Below are 22302 nucleotides of genomic sequence, written 5' to 3'. Positions count from 1 at the left end.
GGAGTGTAGTACCCCAGGGGAAAGTATCCCATTGGCTACTACCCTTCATACCCCTTAATGCTCCTAAATTAAGTATTTAGGTAGCCCTCTGACACCAGGAAATCATATTAGTCTGCTTGAAAAAGAAAGGAGGACAAAGCAGAGCCTTTAACATGAGAACTGAGGACTTCACCACCACTCTCTGCAAAACCCTGCCCTGCTGCTGGACTTCAACATTTACAGGGACCCAGCTCATCCAGAAAGTGGTGTCACAACCCAAAGCTGAGGAGGAGCGACCCAAGACTTCATCTTGCCAGCAATATCTCCCTTGGAGCAGAGGAGCTGCTTCCCTGCATCTGCAGGCACCGAAAAGCATCTGCGCAGTCTACTGTGTTGCTGACCGTCTGGCCCACCGAAGGAGCAGTGCCACAGGAGAAGGTCTTCGACCTCCAGAAGGTCAGATCCATCTCCTTCCCAAATTTAGAGACTCCAGGGCCCCCAGGAGCCGCCCGGCACCAATACCCTGGATACCGGAACAGTTGCAACAACCTAGGCTTGTTGTTGGTCAAATCCAGACTACAATGGCACCAAGACAAACCGACAGCCGAGGCACATCAGGAACCACAAGCAAGCATCGAGAGTGGCCCTGCTGCCCTGGTCTCCCCTCTTCTCCTGATCACTGTATGCAGAGACTGAGCCTCTGACATCCACAACCCAACACCGGAAAGCTCTACTACACACGAGCCCCACAACACAATTCCAGGTGAACCGACAGTGCCAACTGGGTCCAGAGACCATCTAAATCTGAGCCTGCCCCCCTTTCCCAGTTCAACCGGACTGGTCCCGCAGTTCCTGCCTGCAGCTGCTTCGTACAGGAAACCGAGAACCGTGAAAGCCTCCCGCAGCACGATCCCGCTGGACAAAGCACCACTGCACACAAGCCCCCCCAGCCCGAATACCAGTGAACCGACCGTGTCCCTGAGTGCAAGAGACCCTTGGGACCAGAGCTCCACCCCGGGTTTAGACAGACTGCCCATCCCTCCGCCCTCACCCTGGGCCCTGCTGGCAGCTTCTTTTCATGAGGACCGTTCCCCTTTGATTTAACCGCGCATCCAGTGCAGAAAAGCACCTCTGCTCCTGGACTCCCCAGAGCCTACCTGTTGGTGCTGCCTTGGACCCTGCCCCATACTTACTTTAAGTCCAGAAGAACAGTCCTATAAGTTGTTGACAAGTGACTGTGTGCATTATATGTTTCTTTCCCATAGGATAACTGCTGCTACAAATACAAGTGTATTTCAGTATACTTTAAAGTAATAACTCAAAGTACTTACTTGATTACAATGATCTTGGTGTCTAAATTTGTTTAAATATCTGATATTTTTATAAATGGTTGTCAGATTTCTTTGAGTGTCTAACTTTTAATGACTGTGTGTGTGCAATAAATGCTTAACCCTATCCTCTGGTAAGCCTAAACTGCTCACCTACACTACCAGAAAAGAGAGCATTTGGGATTATTTTTTATAGCCCTAGTAAACCAGTAAGGGTCACCTGGACTCTCTGCACAATGTACCTCATTTTGGTGTACCATATAGAGAGCCAGCTTCATACGATTGTATGCTAAGGTTTTGTGGTGAGGTGACAATCTTGAGCGGAGGTTCCTTTGTTGTATGTATTTAGTGATTTTATTCCTGAGAAAGTAGTCCCATTACATGTATTGGTTTGTGGCTGATACAAAGCAGCTTGAAGAGGGATCTTCTGGTAACCAATGTAGGGCCCTCAAGGTAGAGGAGATGTGAGCTTGTGGTTTGCATATAGGAGTAGTCTGGAAGCAGACTTCTAAAAAAAAAAAAAAAAAAAAAAATGTCGTTTTTTCATAGTTGATAAAGATGATCTGTGGATGAAGCCATTGGCGTAAGCAAGTTTAGGGATAGTAGCCTGGACCTTGTGTGGAAATCCTAGGTGTGGGAAGATGTGTTGCAGAGTTTTCATGGTAATGAGCTTCAATATTGTTTGGCATTCATTGATAATTTGGAGATTACATAACACCTGAACTAATTTAAATACTTCTCTCTTCTATATTGTATATAACAACATATGTTTTTTTAGTTATGTGTACAAAACAGCCCACAAGAGGCACGAAATATGCTTCTGCAGAATCCACAGCTGGCGTATGCTTTACTTCAAGCCCAGGTGGTGATGAGGATTGTGGATCCAGAGATTGCTGTGGTAAGTATCTCTTCTTTCACACTCCTTATCTGTCTTGGGACGTTTAGAGTGGTCTAGAGACACCAGTTTAATATCCAAACTCACTTCACATGAATGTATTGTTTTTCTTCCACTTTAAACCCTCAGAAAATCCTACATCGTCCAACCATTGTCCCGCCTCTTAACCAGCAGCAGCCTCCAGGCCCTGCAGGCTCTTCCCCAAATCCACAGATGAATCCGCCAAATCCTGCAGGGCCTCAACCTCCGCAAATGGTAAGGAACGGCAACACCCATCTCCATTATCCAAGACGTATCATTGTTACCTTCAGCTTTTAGACTGGTACTCTGTAAAGTTGTGTAAGACTGACAGCCCTTTAGTGCTAACTTGCTAATTAGGTAGTATGGAGACAACATATGCTACAACATAGGAAAAAATAATGTACTTAGTAGATTATAAGTTTTGCAGCGTGAATCTTTCTGGATTCACTATGCTGTGCATTATTCCGCGATCTTGTGGTTGGGTCCGGATTCGTAGTCTTTTCTTTGTGTTTTTTTTTTTTTTTTGTAGCCCAGGTGGGCGGCGACGACCACCATTTGGTGCACCTTCCGTGACGTCGTCGTGCTTCCTGCGGAAGTCCCACCTTTGGGGCGCCATCTTCAGATTCTTTTTTCCGCCGTTGGGTCTGGATCGTCATCGGGAAGCTCCAGAAATTCACTCGGAGGAAGAAGGAAGAAAAGCGAGTTTCGTCGATAGAATCAATAGAAGATATCAGGAAAGGAAGAGATTTCATCAGGAGCGCGAAGAAAGAGGACCAGCGCCCTTTTTTCTTCGGCAGCCTTGGAGAATGCACGCTCAGAGACCCTGAGCGAAATGGACAAGACGCCATTCAAGTTCTGCAAAAACTGCCACCACAAGTTCGCGCAGAAAGACCAGCATCCGGTCTGCAACCTCTGCCTACCGGTTGATCACCAGAGTATCGACTGCAACGCCTGCTCAGCCTTCGCGCCGAAGACACTCAGGGTGAGAGAGAGGCAGAGAAGAGCCAACGCCAACATGGATGCCAAGGGGAAGCCCCCGACGCTCTACGATCTGGGCCTCTCCACGGACGACGAGGACAACGTCGCCGAGACAGCCGAAAACTTCACGGTCGTAGAGACCGACAAGAATAAAGAAGACGAGGTAAGAGAATCGTCGAGCGCAAAACAAAAAACACCTCGAAAAAACGAGGGTGACTCGAGAAAAACTGAGTCAAGGTCCACGAAGGGAGCCCCGACGCCGAAAACTTCGACGTCCAAAGGGGGAACTTCGGACAAGAGGCCGAGCGGATCCTTAGAAAAGGACTCCCTGGGGCAGAAAGACGCCGAAAGGCAAGGGTCGTCGAAAACATCCCATGAAACGGGCCGATTGACACAGAAAGAACGTTCGACGTCGACGCACGTTTCGTCGAAAAGACCCGCGGTCGACGCCGAAAGCATCTCCGAGATGGAGAAAAAGAAGAGGCGGCTCGAGGCCGAAATGGAGAACATCCTTCAAAGGAAGAAGGAGTTCGACGCCAGGATGAAGGAATTCAAGATTCCAACGGTTTCATCGGCGGACGTCGGCGAGGGCGAAGACGAGCTCGACGCCGAAGGGCTGACAAGGGATCTCGAAGAGGAAGAGGAGCCCTATTATGAGGGAGAAGCCGAGGAAGAAGACCAACAGTCGTTCTACGAATCGGCGGCATCTACCAGCAACGACGTCGAATGGCACGATCTTGACACCGAAAACCCGGAGGAGCCCGTGGACACGTACCCCTCGAGGCCTTCGCCACCCGACGACATCGGGGTGTACAATATGGTGGTCAGGAGCGCAGCAATGGCCTTCGGCGTCCAACTCGACGAGGAGAGGCCGAAAGCCGATTTTCTCGTCGAGACACTGCTCTTCATCCAGAGAAGGAGCCAGTTCCTCCCCATGCTACAAAGCGTGATGAATCAGGGGAGAGAAGCCTTCAAGGAACCGGCGAGCTGCCGGTCGATCACGCCCAGGACAGAGAAGAAATATAAGCACTCCTCCCTGGACCCCCCTTACATCAAGGGCAGCGTGACCGCAGACTCCATCATAGCCTCCACGGCCAGGAGAAGGGCCAACGTCCCAGCAACTTCGGGCCCACCTCCGGATAAGGAGAGCAGGAGGATCGACCTCACAGGCAGAAAGGTCGAGAGGAACGCCGCAATGCACTGGCGCATGGCGAATTCAAATGCACTCCTCAATAGACACCAATACCAGCACTGGGATGAGATGGGGGAGCTAGTAAAGCACCTCCCCGAAGAATACCGCCAGAGAGCCTCTCACCTGGTAGACGAAGGCAAGAACATCGCCAACTCCTGTATAAAGACGGCGTTGGATGGGGCAGAGACCTCAGCAAGACTCATGGCCATAGGGGTCACAGAGAGGAGGCATGCATGGCTAAGAATCTCGGGATTCAAACCGGAAGTGCAGAACAACATCCTTGGCACCCCCTTCAACGGAGAGACACTGTTCGGAGCAACGGTGGACGAAAAGCTCACCCAGCTGAAAAAGGAAAACGAGACGGCGAGGTCCATGGGGGCCCTACAGCTGAGGGGAATGAGACGAGGAAATCCCTCGAGGAGACCCTACGGTAGGGGTGGAAGCCAACAGGGGACGTCGCACCAGGCGTTCCAACAAGGTCAGCAGGGCGAAGGTCACGGACAAAGTCAGCAGAAGCAAAACTGGCAATATCAACCTCGGGGCCAGTCCTTTCGCGGGAGAGGGAACGGACGTGGCCAAAGGAGGAGAGGGGGCGATCAGCCCCCCTCGAAGTGACTCAGCACGCAAGAAGACGCCTACCCTCGTCAGGACCCCAAGGGTGAGGCGCAAAAAAGTGTCATCAGGGGGAAGAGAAGATTCAAGAGCCTACGAGCATACGACACCAGTAGGCGGGAGACTGAGGTTCTACCTTCAGGAGTGGCGGCGTATAACCACAGACAAGTGGATACGGAACATCGTGCAGTACGGATACTGCGTAGACTTGGAGAAAAGACCTCCAAACAGGAAGCCGAAGGGAAGACAGAGATCGGCCCAAGAACTGGCAATACTCAGAGAAGAAACGCGGAAACTCCTACAAAAGAGAGCCATAGAGACAGTGCCGTTCAGAGAACGCAACAAAGGGGTCTACTCAAACTACTTCGTGGTTCCGAAAGTAGACGGAGACCTCAGACCCATACTGGACCTCCGTTACCTAAACAAGTTCATCAGAACACAAAGGTTCAAAATGACTTCACTGCAGGAGGTACTGCCACAGATAAGGCAAGGGGACTTCATGGTCACCGTGGACCTCAAGGATGCCTACCTTCACATCCCGATAAACAGAAGGCACAAGGGCCTTCTAAGATTCAACATCGAACAGGAACACTACCAGTTCACAACCCTGGCCTTCGGATTAAAATCAGCACCAAGGGTCTTTACAAAATGCCTGTCGGCGGTAGCGGCACACCTACGAAAACAGGGAATACACGTATACCCCTACTTGGACGACTGGCTGGTCAAGGCAAACTCACGCGAGAAGTGCGAGAGGCACGCAAGACGCGTAACAGACACCCTCACAAATCTGGGATTTTCCATCCACTGGGGAAAATCATCGCTGGAACCGGAACAGGTAAAGATTTTCCTGGGGGCAAAGATCAACTCCCTCCACAGTACTGTAGTGCCCAGCGACAGGAGGACAGATGCTCTACTGAAGGAGACGCAGCTCTACCAGAAGGGGCGAGCTCTGACAGTGAGGGCTGTGAGCAAGATGATGGGGATGATGGCGTCCTGTATCCAGCTGGTGCCGAATGTACGCCTGCACATGAGACCATTCCAGGAATGGCTGCAACAGCAATGGTCACAAGCAAACGGAAGTTGGGAGGATCTAGTGGTTGTTACGCACGCAGTGCAGGAGGAGATAACTTGGTGGAACAGAGACAACATAACAACGGGGAGAAGCCTGACACCACCAAGCCCAACAGTGACCATTACCACGGACGCATCGCAGAAGGGATGGGGAGCGCACATGGACAACCTCGGAGTGAGGGGTCTATGGGCTCCAGCAGATGCGGTCCACCATATCAACTACCTCGAGTTGAAAAAAATACTGCTAGCCCTGAAGGCATTCCAGAGACACCTGTTCGGCCAGAGGGTGTTGGTCCAAACAGACAACACCACGGCGATGTTCTACATCAACAAACAAGGGGGGACTCAGTCGTTCCCCCTCTCATCCCTAGCTCAGGAGATTTGGAGATGGGCCATACCTCTCAAGATAGATCTACTGGCAATTCACCTACCAGGGAAGGACAATGTGGAGGCAGACTGGCTAAGCAGGCAGACCTCCGCATCGCACGAGTGGGAGCTCAATGGCCAGGAAACGGAGAAAATCTTCCGGAGATGGGGGACTCCCACAATAGACCTATTTGCAACACGCCACAATGCAAAATGCCAAAGCTTCGCCTCCAGGCAACCAGATCAGCAATCCAGGGGCAATGCCCTATGGATAAGCTGGTCGAGGACATTTGCCTACGCCTTTCCACCGATACCCCTGTTGCACAGAGTGCTCGACAAGTGCAGAACCAGCAACATGACTCTAATCCTGGTGGCTCCACAATGGGCGAGGCAGACATGGTTCTCACAAATTCAAGAAATGGCGCAAGGCAATCCGTACAGGTTCGAGAGGAGAAAAGACCTGCTCTCAATGCAAAACGGGGAGGTCCTGCACCCAGAGCCAGAGACGCTCAACCTAGCAGCATGGCTCCTGAAGACCTAGAGTTCGCACACCTAAGGTTACCTCAGAGCACTATGCGAGTGCTACGGGAGGCAAGGAAACCAACTACAAGGAAATGCTACAGCGCAAAATGGAAGAGATTCACGGTGTGGTGCAGGAAAAAAGGCCTGCAAACCAGAATGACAAGGGACTCAACTGTGCTGAGGTACCTCACACACCTTCTAAAGAGTAACCTCTGCTCGAGCTCCCTAAGGGTACACCTAGCAGCGATCGTTGCCTACACCAGAGGTGAGAAAGGTGGAAGTTTCTTCACCTCGCAGGTGGTGAAGAGATTCATGGAGGGAGCCAAAAGAATGGCCCCCCCGAAAAGGTTGCCGCCGCCGGCATGGAATTTAAACGTGGTTCTGACGGAGCTCATGAAGGCGCCGTTTGAACCCATTCACAAGGCCACTCTGCAAATGTTGACGATGAAAACTGCCTTTCTAGTGGCCATAACCTCACTACGCAGGGTGAGCGAGCTTCAAGCACTAACGCTACAGGAACCCTACATTCAAATTCACAAAGACAGGGTAGTCCTGAGGACGGACCCACACTTCATGCCCAAGGTAGTGTCGGCGTTCCACATGAATCAGAGTATCCAGATACCGAGTTTCTTCCAAAACCCGACTACAAACGCAGAAAAGGCACTGCACACCCTCGATGCCAGAAGAGCGGTGATGCACTACATTGAGAGAACCAAGGAACTCAGGAAGTCGAAGCAGCTGTTTGTGTCCTTTGCTACTAGCTTCATGGGTAGGCCAGTGACCAAGGGCACCATCGCTAGGTGGATTGCCCTCACTATTCAATTCTGTCACAAACAAGCTGGACAGGAGCTAGCGGAGGGGCCCCAGGCTCACTCCACAAGGAAGAAGGGGGCCACCGTGGCCTTCCTGGCAAACACGCCCATCCAAGACATTTGTCTCGCTGCAACCTGGGCATCTGTGCACACGTTCACAAAACACTACTGCGTGGACATTCAGATGAATAAGGAAGCACAGGTCGGACAGAAGGTGCTACAACACATTTTCAACGACCAACGCTCATCTTCCACCCAGCCACCACAAAATTAGGAAAACCGCTACAAAGTCTATGCACAGCATAGTGAATCCAGAAAGATTCACGCTGCAAAACGAAAAGTTTCTTACCTGTCGGTGTAGTTTTGCAGCTTGAAGATCTTTCTGGATTCACTAGCGAACCCACCCACCTCCGCCAGGAAGATGAGGCTGGAGGAAGAGGGGGTGAAATGGAAAAGATCAAAGAAATGGAAACGTTCAGGAACATGGACAAAAGGATTAAGTAATCGCCTAGGGTAGGAAAAAAAAAAAAAAAAACGAAGAGGGAAAAAAGAACCCGAAGATGGCGCCCCAAAGGTGGGACTTCCGCAGGAAGCACGACGACGTCACGGAAGGTGCACCAAATGGTGGTCGTCGCCGCCCACCTGGGCTACAAAAAAAAAAAAAAAACAAAGAAAAGACTACGAATCCGGACCCAACCACAAGATCGCGGAATAATGCACAGCATAGTGAATCCAGAAAGATCTTCAAGCTGCAAAACTACACCGACAGGTAAGAAACTTTTCGTTAATGAAAGTTAAAACCGACGGGAATGTCCATGCAGTAGAGGTGATGTGTTGTTTCTGCTAGGTCCACTGATGGGCTGGCCGAGCACCTTCAGGCCTACTCCAAAGGGTCCAGGACTGGGGTGGCACCACTTGGCAGAGAAGGACTCAGTTACAGAGTCCAGTTGCTGGTTAGAAGAGACTAGCCCTTGGAATCACTTTGGTGATCCTGAGTATAGGTTGCAGGTCCTGTCCTCACCCAGATAAGAGGGCAGCAGGTCAGCACAGCAGGCACGCAGTCCTTCAGTTCAGCAGAGTGGCAGTCCTTTCATCAGCACATCAGTCCTTCCTCCTGGCAGAGTCTTCCACAGGTTCAGAAATGTACTGAAAAGTTGGAGTCTAAAGTTTATTCTCTTTGAAGTGCTCAGATTGTCTGCCTCCCCTGCCCTGGCTTCAGATTAACTGTAGGGGGTATGCAGTCCTTTGTGTGAAGGCAGGCCACGGCCTATTCGGGTGTAAGTGGGGCTGTGCCTAACTCCAGCCTCCCGTCCTGCAAGTGATGGCCCATCCAGGCATACCTAAGCGTTCTATTGTGTGTGGCTGTTGAGGAGAAATAGACTATGACCAACTGCCAACTACACCTAGCTGTGTGACCCAACGACGGGCTGCCAGCATTTCATGGCTAAGGCAGGAAAATACCAACTTTCTAAAAGTGGCATTTTCAAAACTGTAATTGGAAATCCGACTTTACCATAAACAAAGATTTCTCATTACAGTTAGAAAGACACCAAACATGAACTCTTAACCTGTTCCCAATTGGCAGCTATCCTTATTAAATGTAATAAGGTAACCCTAATGTTATCTTATGGAAGAGGTAGGCCTTTCAATAATGAAAAGTACATTTGAAGAGTTTTTTTTACTATCGGGACATGTAAAAGTACATGTTCTACTTATTAAATATATTTCACCCTGACCTGTGGGCTGTTTAGGGTCTACTCTAGGTGTGACGAATATCTATTAAAAGGGAAGGTTTGGGCATAGCAAAAGGTTTATTTTGGCCAGGTCAACATGGCAGTTCACAAATGCACACACAGGATGCAACGGCAGTCCGAGACATGTTGAATGGACTGCTAAGTGGGTGGCACAATCAGTTCTGCATGCACACTAGTAGCATTCAATTTACAGGCCTTGGGCACAGGTAGTATCACTTTACTAGGGACTTAAAAGTAAATTAAATATGCTAATTGAGGGGTAAACATGTTACCATGTTTTAAGAAGTGAGGACACACTATTTCACTGGTTAGCAGTGGTAAAGTGCACAGAGTCCTAAGGCTAACAAAAACGAGATCAGAAAATAAGGTGGAGGAAGGCAAAAAATTCGGAGTAAGATGACCCTAAGGCGGACAGGTCTAACAATCTTCAGGCAGGATTTTCAACTCCACCAGCAGGCCTGCCAGGAACAATTCTCTACTAATCTTGTAAGCCTTTTAGGATATAGACGCTTCCTCCAAGACTTCAACCTCTTTTCAGCTTTCTCTGTCTACTGAAAGGTGGCAACCCATCATTAGTTTTGGTCCTTGCAAAAGTATGGCACAAATGTGAAGCGCTCTTTAAGCCATATAGAGTGCCTTATGTTTTTTTTATTATGTTTCCCCGCCAAGTGCAGTAGACTCCAAGTAATTGACAATAACTGCTATAGTAATAGCCAGTGACTTGACTTAAAGCAAAGCATTAACTAGCCAAGTCGTGCAGGAGCTTGAAAATAAAAAAAAAACATTTTGCTTCCGTTGTAGCATTAGATGAGAAGCTGTATTTTGGCTGCATTGGAGGCATTCCAATAATGCATAGCAGTCTGAACTCTCAAGACATTGGGTACACCAGTGTTCCATGGAGCTGGAGAAAAAAAGTGTATGGTGAAGTAAATAATTCAAAGCCTTTTACAGAAGTAAGTGGTTGGTACTTCTAGATTTTGTGACATACTCGCGTGTAAGTTTGCAGGCTGCGCTCGGCGTTGCAAACTTCCTCAAAGATGCTTTGGTGGGTTCGTTACTTGCAGAACAAATTATGTCTTGGGGAGACAGAGTTGGCAAATTAAACAGTAACTTTTTGACATTGAAAAGGATAAGCAAGATATTCAAGGTGTTTTCAGAAAATAGTATTGAAGTAAGCTTTTATTTTAAGTACACTTGCGAAAACGATGAGTCCTACCCCAGTTGAAAAAGCTTAATGTTTGGCTGTTATCCTAGAAGATAATGTGCGAGTTAACTCATTATCCAAGACACTGCCTCTGTGTTTTTGCTCAATTGGATTAGCTCAGTATTGAAAGATTCTATGTCTTCGAAGTGTTTTATACTCGTTATTGTAGCTTTTAGCATGGTAGCTTACAAGGTTGTGTACTTAAGGAATTGTCATAAAAACAGTAACGCAGGCTCTGATGTTTTCGGCTGCTTAGTTAAGTTTGTAGTGCATTCACTCAGCGGCAAATGCTGTAAAACAATTTCAGCGTCATTTGTTCAATTCACAACGGGTTCTCCCTTTTCAGGTGGTCTTCTCAAACCATTAGTCTGTTGAGAAAAATGTTACTTGTAGTTTGGACCAAAAAATGAATAGCCAGTGTAATGCAAAAGATATCCGGAATGCAGCAACATCCCCTCCATCACCAATATGGATGATTGTCTGTTTTTTAACCTAGCTATGGCCATGTCAATGTGTTTTACCCACTTTGCCAAACCTACATAATCTACAACATTAAAGCGCATTTTATTAGTTGGTAGAAGATCCCTCATAATGAGAGGTACTGCTCATGAAACATAACTTGTCATCCGGTTTCAAGGCCCAGGCTATGGAAAATGGCAATGGGTTCAGTTAATTTAAACCAGGCTGCTGATTTTCCAGTGCAGTAGAAAATCTGACATTTCGTTACCTCATATGCGAAACATTTCACAAGCAGATTTACGCAATATTAAAACGGGGAAACGGTTATGTTGAATGCCTTTGCCCATTCTTTCCTGTTTAGTTTGGCATAGGAGGCTTGTCACAGGGGTTTTAGTTGTTTGATCATTGTGATTGATGTTCGTTAAAAAAAAGGTTGAAAGGTTGCGTTTTTTCAGACTCTGGTCTCCCATCCCACGTCTTTGTCCTTATCACGTTCAGGGCTAGACTGGATACCAGAGTTAGCCCTGTTAAAACTGTTCAATACTACCCCATATTTCAGGAGACCAAGATTAGAATGGGGCTATGAGGGCATTCATGGTTGAGCCATGGTTTCCAATTCTGTCCTGAAATCAGCACTATAATTTAACCCACTGGGAAAAAGCATTCTTTATTAATTTCCGTCCTCTCTTTTCTCTCCTCACTTAATCAGCTCCCTCCTTTTTCACCATTAAGTGTGACTGTCCTTCATTCATACAGTTTGAACTAGTCTCGAATGCTCCTTCCTATTGAGGAATTGGAAAGTGAGATGTGAGGGGCATGTAGGAGGCACAGTCTTGGGCTCAGGAGCGTCACATGAGTTTTGATGCATGTACACCTGGTGTTGCTATATCCACTTATTGCAGGTTGACCGGGTGAAGAAGGAATATAGACTTTATTAAAACTGTTGGCTAGCCCTTTTCAGCTAGTTACACCTCATTCTTCTGTTGATTCAAATGCACATCAATTCATGGAAATACTGGGGTAAAGACCATTTATTAGGCTGTACTGAGGATGTTGGGGAACACCCTGAGATGCTGTTTATTAATAAGGTATCCCTCACTTCTCTATGCTCTTTCTGTATCTCTTGAGTTATTGATGAGGGTTTTTCTGATTTACCTGTACAGAGTGGAATGCATGTAAATGGTGCACCTACACTGATGAAGCCTTCACCAATGCAGAGTGGACTACAGGCACCAGGACCCATGCCATCCTCATTACCAGGTCCGGTACCTGGCGCGCCAGGAGGTCAGTTGATTTATTTGTTTCTTTATCTTGGAATTCATTCTTTGTTGAAATGGTGCAAAATGGTATTCTGGAGTTTAATGCTAGCTAGCCTTGATCCATGATGTCCAGAGTGTTTGCATAACCCAGGATGCTATAAGTTTCTGGTGAAGCCAGGAGTTGCACACAACTTTGTGTTGATTGAAATTGGATGGCAAAGATGAACAATTTTGGTAATTTTATTTTGAAATACATTTCCTTCAAAGTTTAGCTCTTCTCCTTTGATGGAACAGCTTTGGTAAATTAGTGATATGATTCATATGGTCACAATGGTACTAAACGTTGTAAGAAAGTGGGTTTCTGTTGCAGTAACCCGCCCCCCTTTTTTGCCTAATAACTGACACACTTTTCCTTGTTGTGCCCTGGGCCCCTGCCAATCAGGTGCCCTGGGCCTGTGTTCCTTCCCTAAAAACTGCATAACAGCCAAAACCCAAATTGGCAAACCCTGGCCACATGTCAGCCCCTGGTAAATGGTACCCTAGTTACCCAGTGCCCTGTGACCAGGGAAGGCCTCTAAGGGCTGCAGCACTCATTGTGCCACCCTTAGAGGCCCTGTACCCTAACACACTCACACTGCTCTTGCAGGTTGAGTGTCTGGGTACAAGACAAAACAAAGTCGACATGGCACACATCCCTGTGTGCCATGCCCACCACCTACACTGCCCTGGCATACATCAACCACCCCTCTAGCTGGGTGCCCTATGCCAGTGGTGTGGGCACGGTAGCATGAGCCCTGTGCCCCTACAGTACCGAGGTCCATTCCTGGGCACTGTAAGAGCAGTGCTGCCATTTAAGAGTACATGTTGCTGAGAGCTCGTCAAACACAAACTCCACAGCACCATAATGGCAACACTGAAGGCTGAGCAGTTTAGTATCAAACTTCTCAGCACATTAAACCCACACTGATGCCAGTGTGAGATTTAATGTACCAAGCACCCCAGAGGGCATCTTAGAGATGCCCACTGAAACCTAACCTACAATCCACATCTGGTCTGGGAGGCTGCCTAGGCTGCCACACAGCAGACATGTTGCTGGACCCCTGGGTAGGAGAGCCTCTGCTCTCGTGGGCCTGCAAAAATGCACATCCTGGGCGAGGTGCTAAATCTTCTCCCCCAGGATGGGCAGGGGGAAGCTTCAAAGGCATGCCACCTCTGTGAGCTTCCCCAGGCCACTGCAACCCCCCACTCTGGCGGGAAGCTTGGCCGGAAAGGTGGGGGAGGCGAGGTGAAGCACATCTCCGGGCTCTCGCCATCTTGAAGATGGGAAGATGGGAAGCCCTGCCCAATAGGCTACTGCCCCCTCCCACAGGAGAGAGGCAGGATAGAGGGTGTACCCACCCACCCCAGGACAGGAAACCATTGGTCCCTGCCCTTCACCTACCTGTAACACCCCTAAATCTAGTATTTAGGTGCACCCCGAACCTTCCTTCCCCAGATTCCGAAATCCGAAGAAGAGCTAGAATAAAGAAGACCTGCCCTGCAGCTGCTAAGAAGAGGAAGACACCAACTGCTTTGGCCCCAGCCCTACCGGCCTGTCGACCCTCGAACCTGCTCCTGCTCCAACCCGGCATCTCTTGTGGCCTGCAACCTCACAAACCCCGGAGGACCTGGCTACCTTTTGACTCTAAACCCCTGGGACTCCCATGAATAGAGGCTCTACTCAAAATCTACTTGTAATCCCTGGCAGCAGCCCAGAACCGCGAACCCTTCACACTCTGCCCCCGCCAAGCCTGACCTGTGCCGGAGTGAACAAACACCACGAGGAAGACCCCACGGCGACTGTGACTCTGAGTCCGGCACCCAAGGACCTCCCTTGACACTCCTGAAGAAGCCTGCAGCCTCAGAACCAGGTGCCCCCAACCGCCATCAACAGAGGGTAAGATTTCCCGACACCAAAAGGCACCCCTGCACGCAGCGCCCCGCGGCCCCCTGTGCCTAACTCTCTCTGCACCCAGCCGCCCTAGTGTCGCTGCGGGTGAACTATCTGTACCTACCTGACCCTGGGGGACCCCTGAGTCTATGCCCAGAACCTCAACTCTGCCAGTCGAGTATTTACCTTTAAACCGATAACTCTTATTTTCTTCATAGGGTAACATTGACTGGCTTTTTCCTGAAATTTCTTCTAAGTGTGGACTTTTCAAATCTTAAAATATTCACCAAACATCAGCCGGGTAACGAAAACGAAAATACTCACCTGCTCTTAGGTGAGCTCCCAGTGCTGGATCTTGGTGCCCAGCACTGACTCTGAAAAATACCTACAACTGTACTTACAAGTAACCCGATTTCTTGACACCAAAGGCACCCCTGCACCCAGCGCCCCGTGGCCCCCTGTGCCCAATCCCGGGGTACCTACCTATCCTCCAACTGCCCAACTTACCTCTCGAAGTGGTGGTGGCACCTGAAGAATCTTCATCCCCGAGCTTGCAGTCTTTTTCTAAACCGGAGATTTTCCATTGAAATCAATTGAGCGCCCGAAGGCTCAAAAGCGCCCTGCACCCAGCCGCCCGAGTGACCCTGGCAGTGCAACCTCTACACCTATCTACTTCCCCACTTGCCCTGAGTAAGTGACCAGGAGCCCAGCTCCCACAGCCGGGTGGCCTGCTTGTCAGCAGCCACCAACCAAGACCCCCCTACCTCTCATAGGATAACATTGGGCCTAACACTCTCTTCACCCAGCCGCCCTTGTGCCGCTGAGGGTGAACCAACTGTACCTACCTGACCCTGGGAGACCCCTGAGTTTATGCCCAGAACCTTAACTTTGCCAGTAGAGTACTTACCTTTAAACCGATAACTCCATTTTCTCCATAGGGTAACATTGACTGGTTTTTCCTGAAATTTCTTCCAAGTGTGGACTTTTCAAAACTTAATATATTCACCAAAATCAGCCGAGTAACGAAAACGAAAATACTCACCTGCTATTAGGTGAGCTCCCAGTGCTGGATCTTGGTGCCCAGCACAGACTCTGAAAAATACTTACAACTGTACTTACCAGTAACCCAATTTTCTCCCATAGGAAATCATTGACTGTTTTTCTGTGAAATTTCTTCTAAGTGTCAATTTCTGAAAATATTCTTTAAAAATCGTATAATTTCTGAAAACGTAATTACTTACCTGTTTTGGATAAAGGTCCCAGTACTGAGTCTAGGCACCCAGTACTGGATTACAAAAGTAACAAGAACATACTATACCTGCAACTTGAATTTTCTGCCATAGGGAATCATGGACTGTTTTCTATGAAATATTTTCCAAGTGTCAACTTTTAAAATAGCAAAATATTGTCTAAAAATCATCACAGTAATTAAGTCGACTTTTATCACTTGATTCCAAGTACTGACCCAGGATTGAATCTAGGATCTAGTCCTGGAAATCCAAAAGTAATCCTAAAAGTAATCTGTTGCAAATAACTTGAAACTTCCATTGAACTCAATGCATTATTGTGTTTAAAATTGTGTTGCCTATTGCAACCACTTGTAACTTTCTACAAAAGTCAATTGCATATTGCAAAATTATATATATAAAGCATCTCAATCTGAGAAAGTATATCTTAATACCTATTGTTGGTTCTAAAAAAAACCAAGCATATATTTTTTATGTTTAAACCATTGGCCTAGAGTTCATTATTGAGTGTGTGAGACCATTTGCTGACTGAGTGTGTGCAACAAATGCTTTACACTGTCCTCTGATACTGCCTCACTGCTCGACCAAGCTACCACTTTAGAGAGTAAGGTTATATCTTACTTTAGCCTCTGCCAAACCTCTTGGGACTGTGGACTCTGTACACCCTGTACCTATTTGGGAACAGTATATACAGAACCACTTTCTCACAAACGTTCATTGGTCAGAAAATACAGCAGCATAGGTGAACTTCCACCTATTATTTGTGGTAAGTTGAATAAACCTTGTCTGTAATGTGCATTGTTGGGTATCATCAATGCACTCCCCTAATAATAGTTTGGATTTGTTCCAAGTAAGAAGAGATTCAATTAAGTGGTCACAGATTCTGATACAAATCATGAATCAGTAGTCCTGAAGAGCCTCGAAACTGATTTGTAGGGAAAGGGTCTGTAAAGTCTGTGGTTTCCACACATTAATGTTGTCATACATACCTAACTTAAGTGTTCTGTGTACTTCAGTGCACCTCATTTTTCGTACTTAAAAGAGAACATTAGTTAGTGTTGTGCAGCGATGCCCGATGCAATCTGGTAAGAAGTATTCAATGGAAAAGTGTATATAATTTGGAAACTGGCTTGCTAAAATCGAAGTGTCAGAATTTTGGCTTTTATATTATGATAGTACAGAATTTCAATTTTTTAACCAAAAGAACTGCTTTATTGGTTTATTCAAAGTCATACTTCCCTGTATATTATATCACAATTTGACGTCCGCATAGTGTGCAGAAAATGACAATCATGCATCAAAATTGGAGGTTTTAAAAGTGTCACTGTTGGAAGTGTTGTATGCAGCAACGTTTTGGGGATATTAGAATGGGAAGTTACCCTGGTTTGATTAAGGAATAGTAGCTTGAGATAAACAAGATTACTTGAATACAGGTTTCTTAATGTCTGCTTTATATTTTTAGACTTGTGCTTTGTGTAATTCATAAATTGAGTTACATCAAGACAAACTGCCGATCCAAACTGTTGCCAAATTGAAACGAAGTACTGTTGAAAAGCATGCCAAAGTGGTGTTCTGCTGGCATTGACACTTCTTGCTCCTGCTGCTCCTTCTCCTCTCTTCTTATGGTTATGCTTTGCTGACGATTATAAAGAATCGATTAGGTGGGGAGGTTAAAGTATTGGGAATGGATCCACTCAACTTCCAGATGCAAATAAAATAATCAAAGGGGAGGGGAGCCACTAACGCGCTTCTTCTAATTTGATAATCCGTCGGATTTTTACAGAGTCTCACCCACTAGAATTTGCCAGTGGCATGCTTCATCGAGTCCTCACCCGGAGTACCTAGTGTGTCTGGGTCGCCTCTACACTATCTCACTGTTGCATTTTTTCAGTGTGAATCCAAAAATTCCTCGCCTGTCAACCTTGCCTTATTGTACCTTCACGGTGTGTGACTGCAGGGTTTGCCTGCCTCCAATACACCCTATGGGGCGTTTTTGTGCATCTTGCCGTGGGACTTTCTTCCACTCTGTTGCTGATTTATTGCATTTGAGTTTGCATGTGTGTGAACATCCACATTGCTCATGTTAAAGATTTCAGATGGCATGGCGGTCATGGCTTACACCATGATCTTAAACTACAGTGCACATTAGCTACTTGGCTACCACATTATGATTAAATCATGTGAGAGGCTGGCTCACCATATACTATACCACAAATGTGTATATTGTGTAGTGAGTCCAGTGGGTCTCCAGAGGTTGTACTCGGGCAAAGTAGACAACGCTAATGCTCCCTTTTGTAGTAGTGTGGGCTAGCAGTTAGGCTTATCAGAGGTTGTGTTAATGTATTTGTTGAACACACAGTGGCAATAAATGAGACACTCTCAATGAATAAATCAGAGACCAATTTATAAAAATAGTACTTGGGTATATTTATTTACTAAGACCACAAAACTTTCATAGGAGCAAGTGCATTTTTAAATAAAAATATGTTTCAGTTTCAAAAGTGGACACAGTGCAATTTTCAGTCTTTGCAATGTTTTTTTTTTTTTTTTTTTTTTTTAAAGAAACCTTTATTACACAATGAAATACATACAAGGGACTACAACCACCAAGGCCGGCCGCTACAGAGCCCGAGGGCTCGCAATGCAACGCCACACATTCAAATGAACCAGAGGCGAAGCTCCCGGCAGTTCGTGAGCACATGCAACAGGCCGTGGCCATAGGCCAAGAGCAATCGGAAAAAACAGTTTCATTTTCTATTAAATACAAAACACACTCAAGGCAATGAGAGTCCGAAATAGCAGCGTGCGCTTCCCAGGACGGGGGACAACGTACAGTGTCCGAAGCAGTTCTTGACAGGAAGTGGTAGTGGGGGGCGATGGGAGGACAAAGCATAGAACACACCTCACACAATCCCGCAGAATGTGTGGCTAGGGGGACAAAGCAATATCAACCTCTAACGGCAGAGGCGGGGTGCAGATAAGTCTTTGCAATGTTAACCATGGTGAAGAAAACAAAAATGTGGTTTTGCAGATAAGTACTCCACTTACTGTTTCAGTCCTCAGGGTTTGAGTTCAGCAGAGGACAAGGTTCAGGTAAGCACAAACACTGCACTCCCAGTGGCACAGGGGCGGTCGGGTGCAGAGGTCATATCTGGAGGTAGCGGCCAATGTTAGCCAATAGAGACTGGGGATGCTCAAAGACACGTTGCCCGCAGGTAAGTAAAGCGGCTGCTGGGTTCAAGCTTCAGGGATTTAGGCAAGCACGGAGGGACAGGGGTGTCCTTTGACACCTGGTCTCTCCTAACGGTTCTGGTTGCGGTCGGGGGGAGGCTTTGAATTTACACTGCAGGCGTCGTCGTGGAGGGCAGGAGGGGTTGGCCAATGCTGTACTTGAACTCAGGATTGCTGAGGAACCTTTTTTGAACTGGTGGGCCACCTTGCCTCAGACCGGAGGCGTCAGGTGGTGAGGGATTGCGGTTCCGGAGCGCACCAGACTCCTTTGACTTGGTCCCTTGGGTACATGTCCGCTATCCTCTGGAGTTCTGGTCTTCTTCGAAGGCAGGCAGTCCTCCCTGGGGATTTGGAGGTCGCTGGCTGCAGGACAGGCGTCGTTTTCTTTAAAGCTGCAGACAGGCCGGTAGTGCTGGGGAAAAGTCAGTGGGCATCTTTAGTCTTATCTGCACACTGTCTTCTTCCTCCTATCTCTTCTGAGGTCAGCAAGAACGGGTTTCAGGGTTTTGAGGAGCCAACTAAATACTAGATTTAGGGACGTTACAGGGGAGTAGCGAGTAGGGATCAATGAATTCCTTACCTTGTGTGCTGCACCAACGATTATGTCACCCTCCTGTGGGACGGGAGCATAGTCTTAGTCCTTATTGGATAAGTCCCACCATCTTCAAATTGGAGGGCACTGAAGAATATAGTTTACTTTGCCTCCAGCACCTGAGGGGTGGAGTTAGCGAAGAGGGGCACACCTCCTATTTTTCCTAAGTTTTCCCACTGGTTCTCCTGCCAAAAGTGGGGGTTTGAACCGGGGGCTGCCATTTGCTGCTAGCAGCAGAGGCTGGTGTCGCATTACAAAGGCGGTAGGCCTTTGATTCTTCTCTCTCGAGCACTGTACCCTTCCTGGGGTAGGAGGTGTGACCGCTCCGCCCAGGATGTGCTTTGTTTTTGGCCACAGAAACCTGTCTGGTGGAGGCAGGCTGCCTAAAACCATTTAGAGAGCACACATAGGTTGCTAGGTTTTCATGGGGCACCTCTGAGGTGCCCTCTGAGTACTTGGTTTAATAAATCCAACACTGGCATCAGTGTGAGTTTATTAAGGAGAGTTGTTTGGTACCAAACACTCCTGGGTTCAGAGAAGCCATCATGATGTTAGGGAACTCGAGTTGTAGAGCTTCCAGCCCATGTACACTCTAACGCTTCCCTGGCACTTGCAATATCTAAGAATAGACTTAAATATTGTAGGGGCATATATTGCTCAAGCAGACATGCTCACACCTGTGATATAGTGTAACCTGCTGTAGGGTTGTAAGTCCTGCTAGAGGGCCGACTTACCTATACTTTGGGCAGTGATTGTTGGCATGGCACACTACTTGTGTGCCATGTCGACTTTGTCGTTTTTCACTGCACCAAGGCATGCAAGCTTCAGGGGCAGTGGCATGGGCTTCGTGAGGGGTGCCTAGGGAATGCTCTTCAGTTCCCATGCCCTAGATACCAAGGGTGTCATTTACCAGGGACTGACAGGGGGCCGTAGTTGCCAATTGTGGAACAGTTTTAGGGAAGAAGCACTGGCACCGGGGAGCCTGATTGACAGGGACCCTTTGCACTACCGTCAAAACCACATAATTTTCCAGGCAACAAGTGAGGGGCTAACCATGTCAAAAGAAGCACTTTCTCACAATTCATCTGCATTACTCACAACAGGTGGGATGGCATTCGGTTTCTATTTCTAGAACACTATACCTAGAGAGAATAACTGTCACCTTTCCACTATGTTGTTGCATAATGCTTCTCTCCATATTTACAGCTATCGGGCCAGTTGAACCTAAGGAGTGAATAAGTTTGAGATTTGCATGAATTAATGTTTTTATCTCACATACTGTAACATTACTAGAATCTCGCAAGACACGTGTTACTATCCTAATTGTGGGATAGTGTCCTCATGTTTATGGATATTATAGGGCTCTACTATGTTGAGGTCCTGAGGGAACCCACCACACCTGTTCGGGGCCAAAGTGGCTGAAACATGTAGACCACCTTTGCTTTTGATGTAGGGGGCTCCTAATTTATCCTCTTTACCGTCCCTCGTGTTTTGCATCTTACCCTAGTACCCAGAAACACAATACATATTGTCAGGATACTAAAGTTAATTTTATACATCTAAATCAAGATCCTATCAGAAATTCCCCTTCGAAGAGCTCCCTCCCTCAGGGGGCTGAGCGCACCCAGACACACAAAGTGCTGTGGGTGATGACTCTGTGATGAAGGATGCCACTGGTGCATTCCAGTGGGTGAGAGTCCTCCTTAAAAATATTAAGTATTCCAGGATTGACATTGTAAGTGGTGGTGGCCGGCTGGGTGAAGGGGAGATGAGGCTGAGCCCCGCCGTTTGTGGGGTGGAGCGCCAGGGTGGATGGATCCCCAGGTCTGTAAGCGGCAGGGAGGAAGCCCACTTGGGTCCCGGTGAGCTGGGTTGAGTGTCCAAACTTGATTACTATTGCTGTGTGCTTCTCCGAATGTGCTGCTCCCTCTGCAGGAGTCGTTCCTCAATCGATAGTGCGAACTGTGGGGTTACTAATGCCTTCCATCTGTACCATTGTTTGTTTTGGTTATGGTTTATGTAACGGTGAATTTGGGTGTAAAAGAAAACTGATTGTTATATACATGCTACGTTACAGTGGTAGATCGGATCAGAAATTGCCTGCTTTTGCCAAGGCTCTGCATATATTTAACTGTAATGTTCTGAATTTGCTGACCTGAATAAACAAATTTGGAAAAAAAAAGTATTCCAGGATTAGGAGAGGTGTCTTAGTGGCTCCACTCCCCTTTGATTATTTTGTTATGCTTTGCTGACCTCTTGCCTGCTCGGGTGTCTGTTCACTTTCTCAAGTGGTTACACAGACTTTTTTTTAGGAACATTGGGGAGGCAGTTCCTTTGACACTATGCGCCCTGCCCAGGATTTATATATGTAACTCAAATGGGCGTACTTTGTGCACCTGATAATGTGTACCTATAAGTCAATAGGGTAGACAGTGGTTTACTGCTGGCCAGGTGACTGCTATCAACATTAGTGAGCTGTTTGAGCACTCCAGTGCACAGGCCGGGACCCTGGGTATTGATACAGAAGTACTTGTATGGGCCCTCTCTCCTGTAACAAGCATATACACGTGGCCCTTCTTCCTGTCACCCCCAACATCTGGCAGCCTTGAAGGAGACAGGGACTGGTGCTTACGCTGAATGCGTACAATAATGTGTTTGGCCACCCAACCCTATTTCCGAAACCGGTACATTTGCATTATACCTGGTTTTCGGCAAGCGTTCTAGATAAACATGCTCTGTAACATACTTTTGCTCCATATGTACCTGCCCTGTCTTCTTCCAAAAAGGTCTGTAAAAGGCGAACAACAGCTGGTGCACATGCCACATCTATTCATGAGTGCCCACTGTCAC

At 47.4% G+C, this 22302-nt stretch overlaps 1 protein-coding gene across 6 annotated transcripts in view; it reads left to right on the top strand.

The window, feature by feature from the left end:
* CSTF2 (cleavage stimulation factor subunit 2) overlaps positions 1–22302 on the top strand; it is a 446855-nt gene that overhangs the window by 113848 nt on the left and 310705 nt on the right. For all 6 annotated transcript variants that reach the window (XM_085607739.1, XM_085607738.1, XM_085607736.1 and 3 more), the window contains exons 5-7: positions 2086–2205; positions 2332–2457; positions 12357–12477. In XM_085607739.1, the coding sequence (XP_085463865.1) occupies positions 2086–2205; positions 2332–2457; positions 12357–12477 (367 nt within the window). The remainder of the gene's footprint in view (positions 1–2085; positions 2206–2331; positions 2458–12356; positions 12478–22302) is intronic.

Source organism: Triturus cristatus, chromosome 5_2 (assembly GCF_964204655.1).
Source record: "Triturus cristatus chromosome 5_2, aTriCri1.1, whole genome shotgun sequence".
Classification (NCBI taxonomy): domain Eukaryota; kingdom Metazoa; phylum Chordata; class Amphibia; order Caudata; family Salamandridae; genus Triturus; species Triturus cristatus.
The sequence above is the reverse complement of the archived record's forward strand: the minus strand, read 5'-3'. Positions and strand labels throughout refer to the sequence as shown.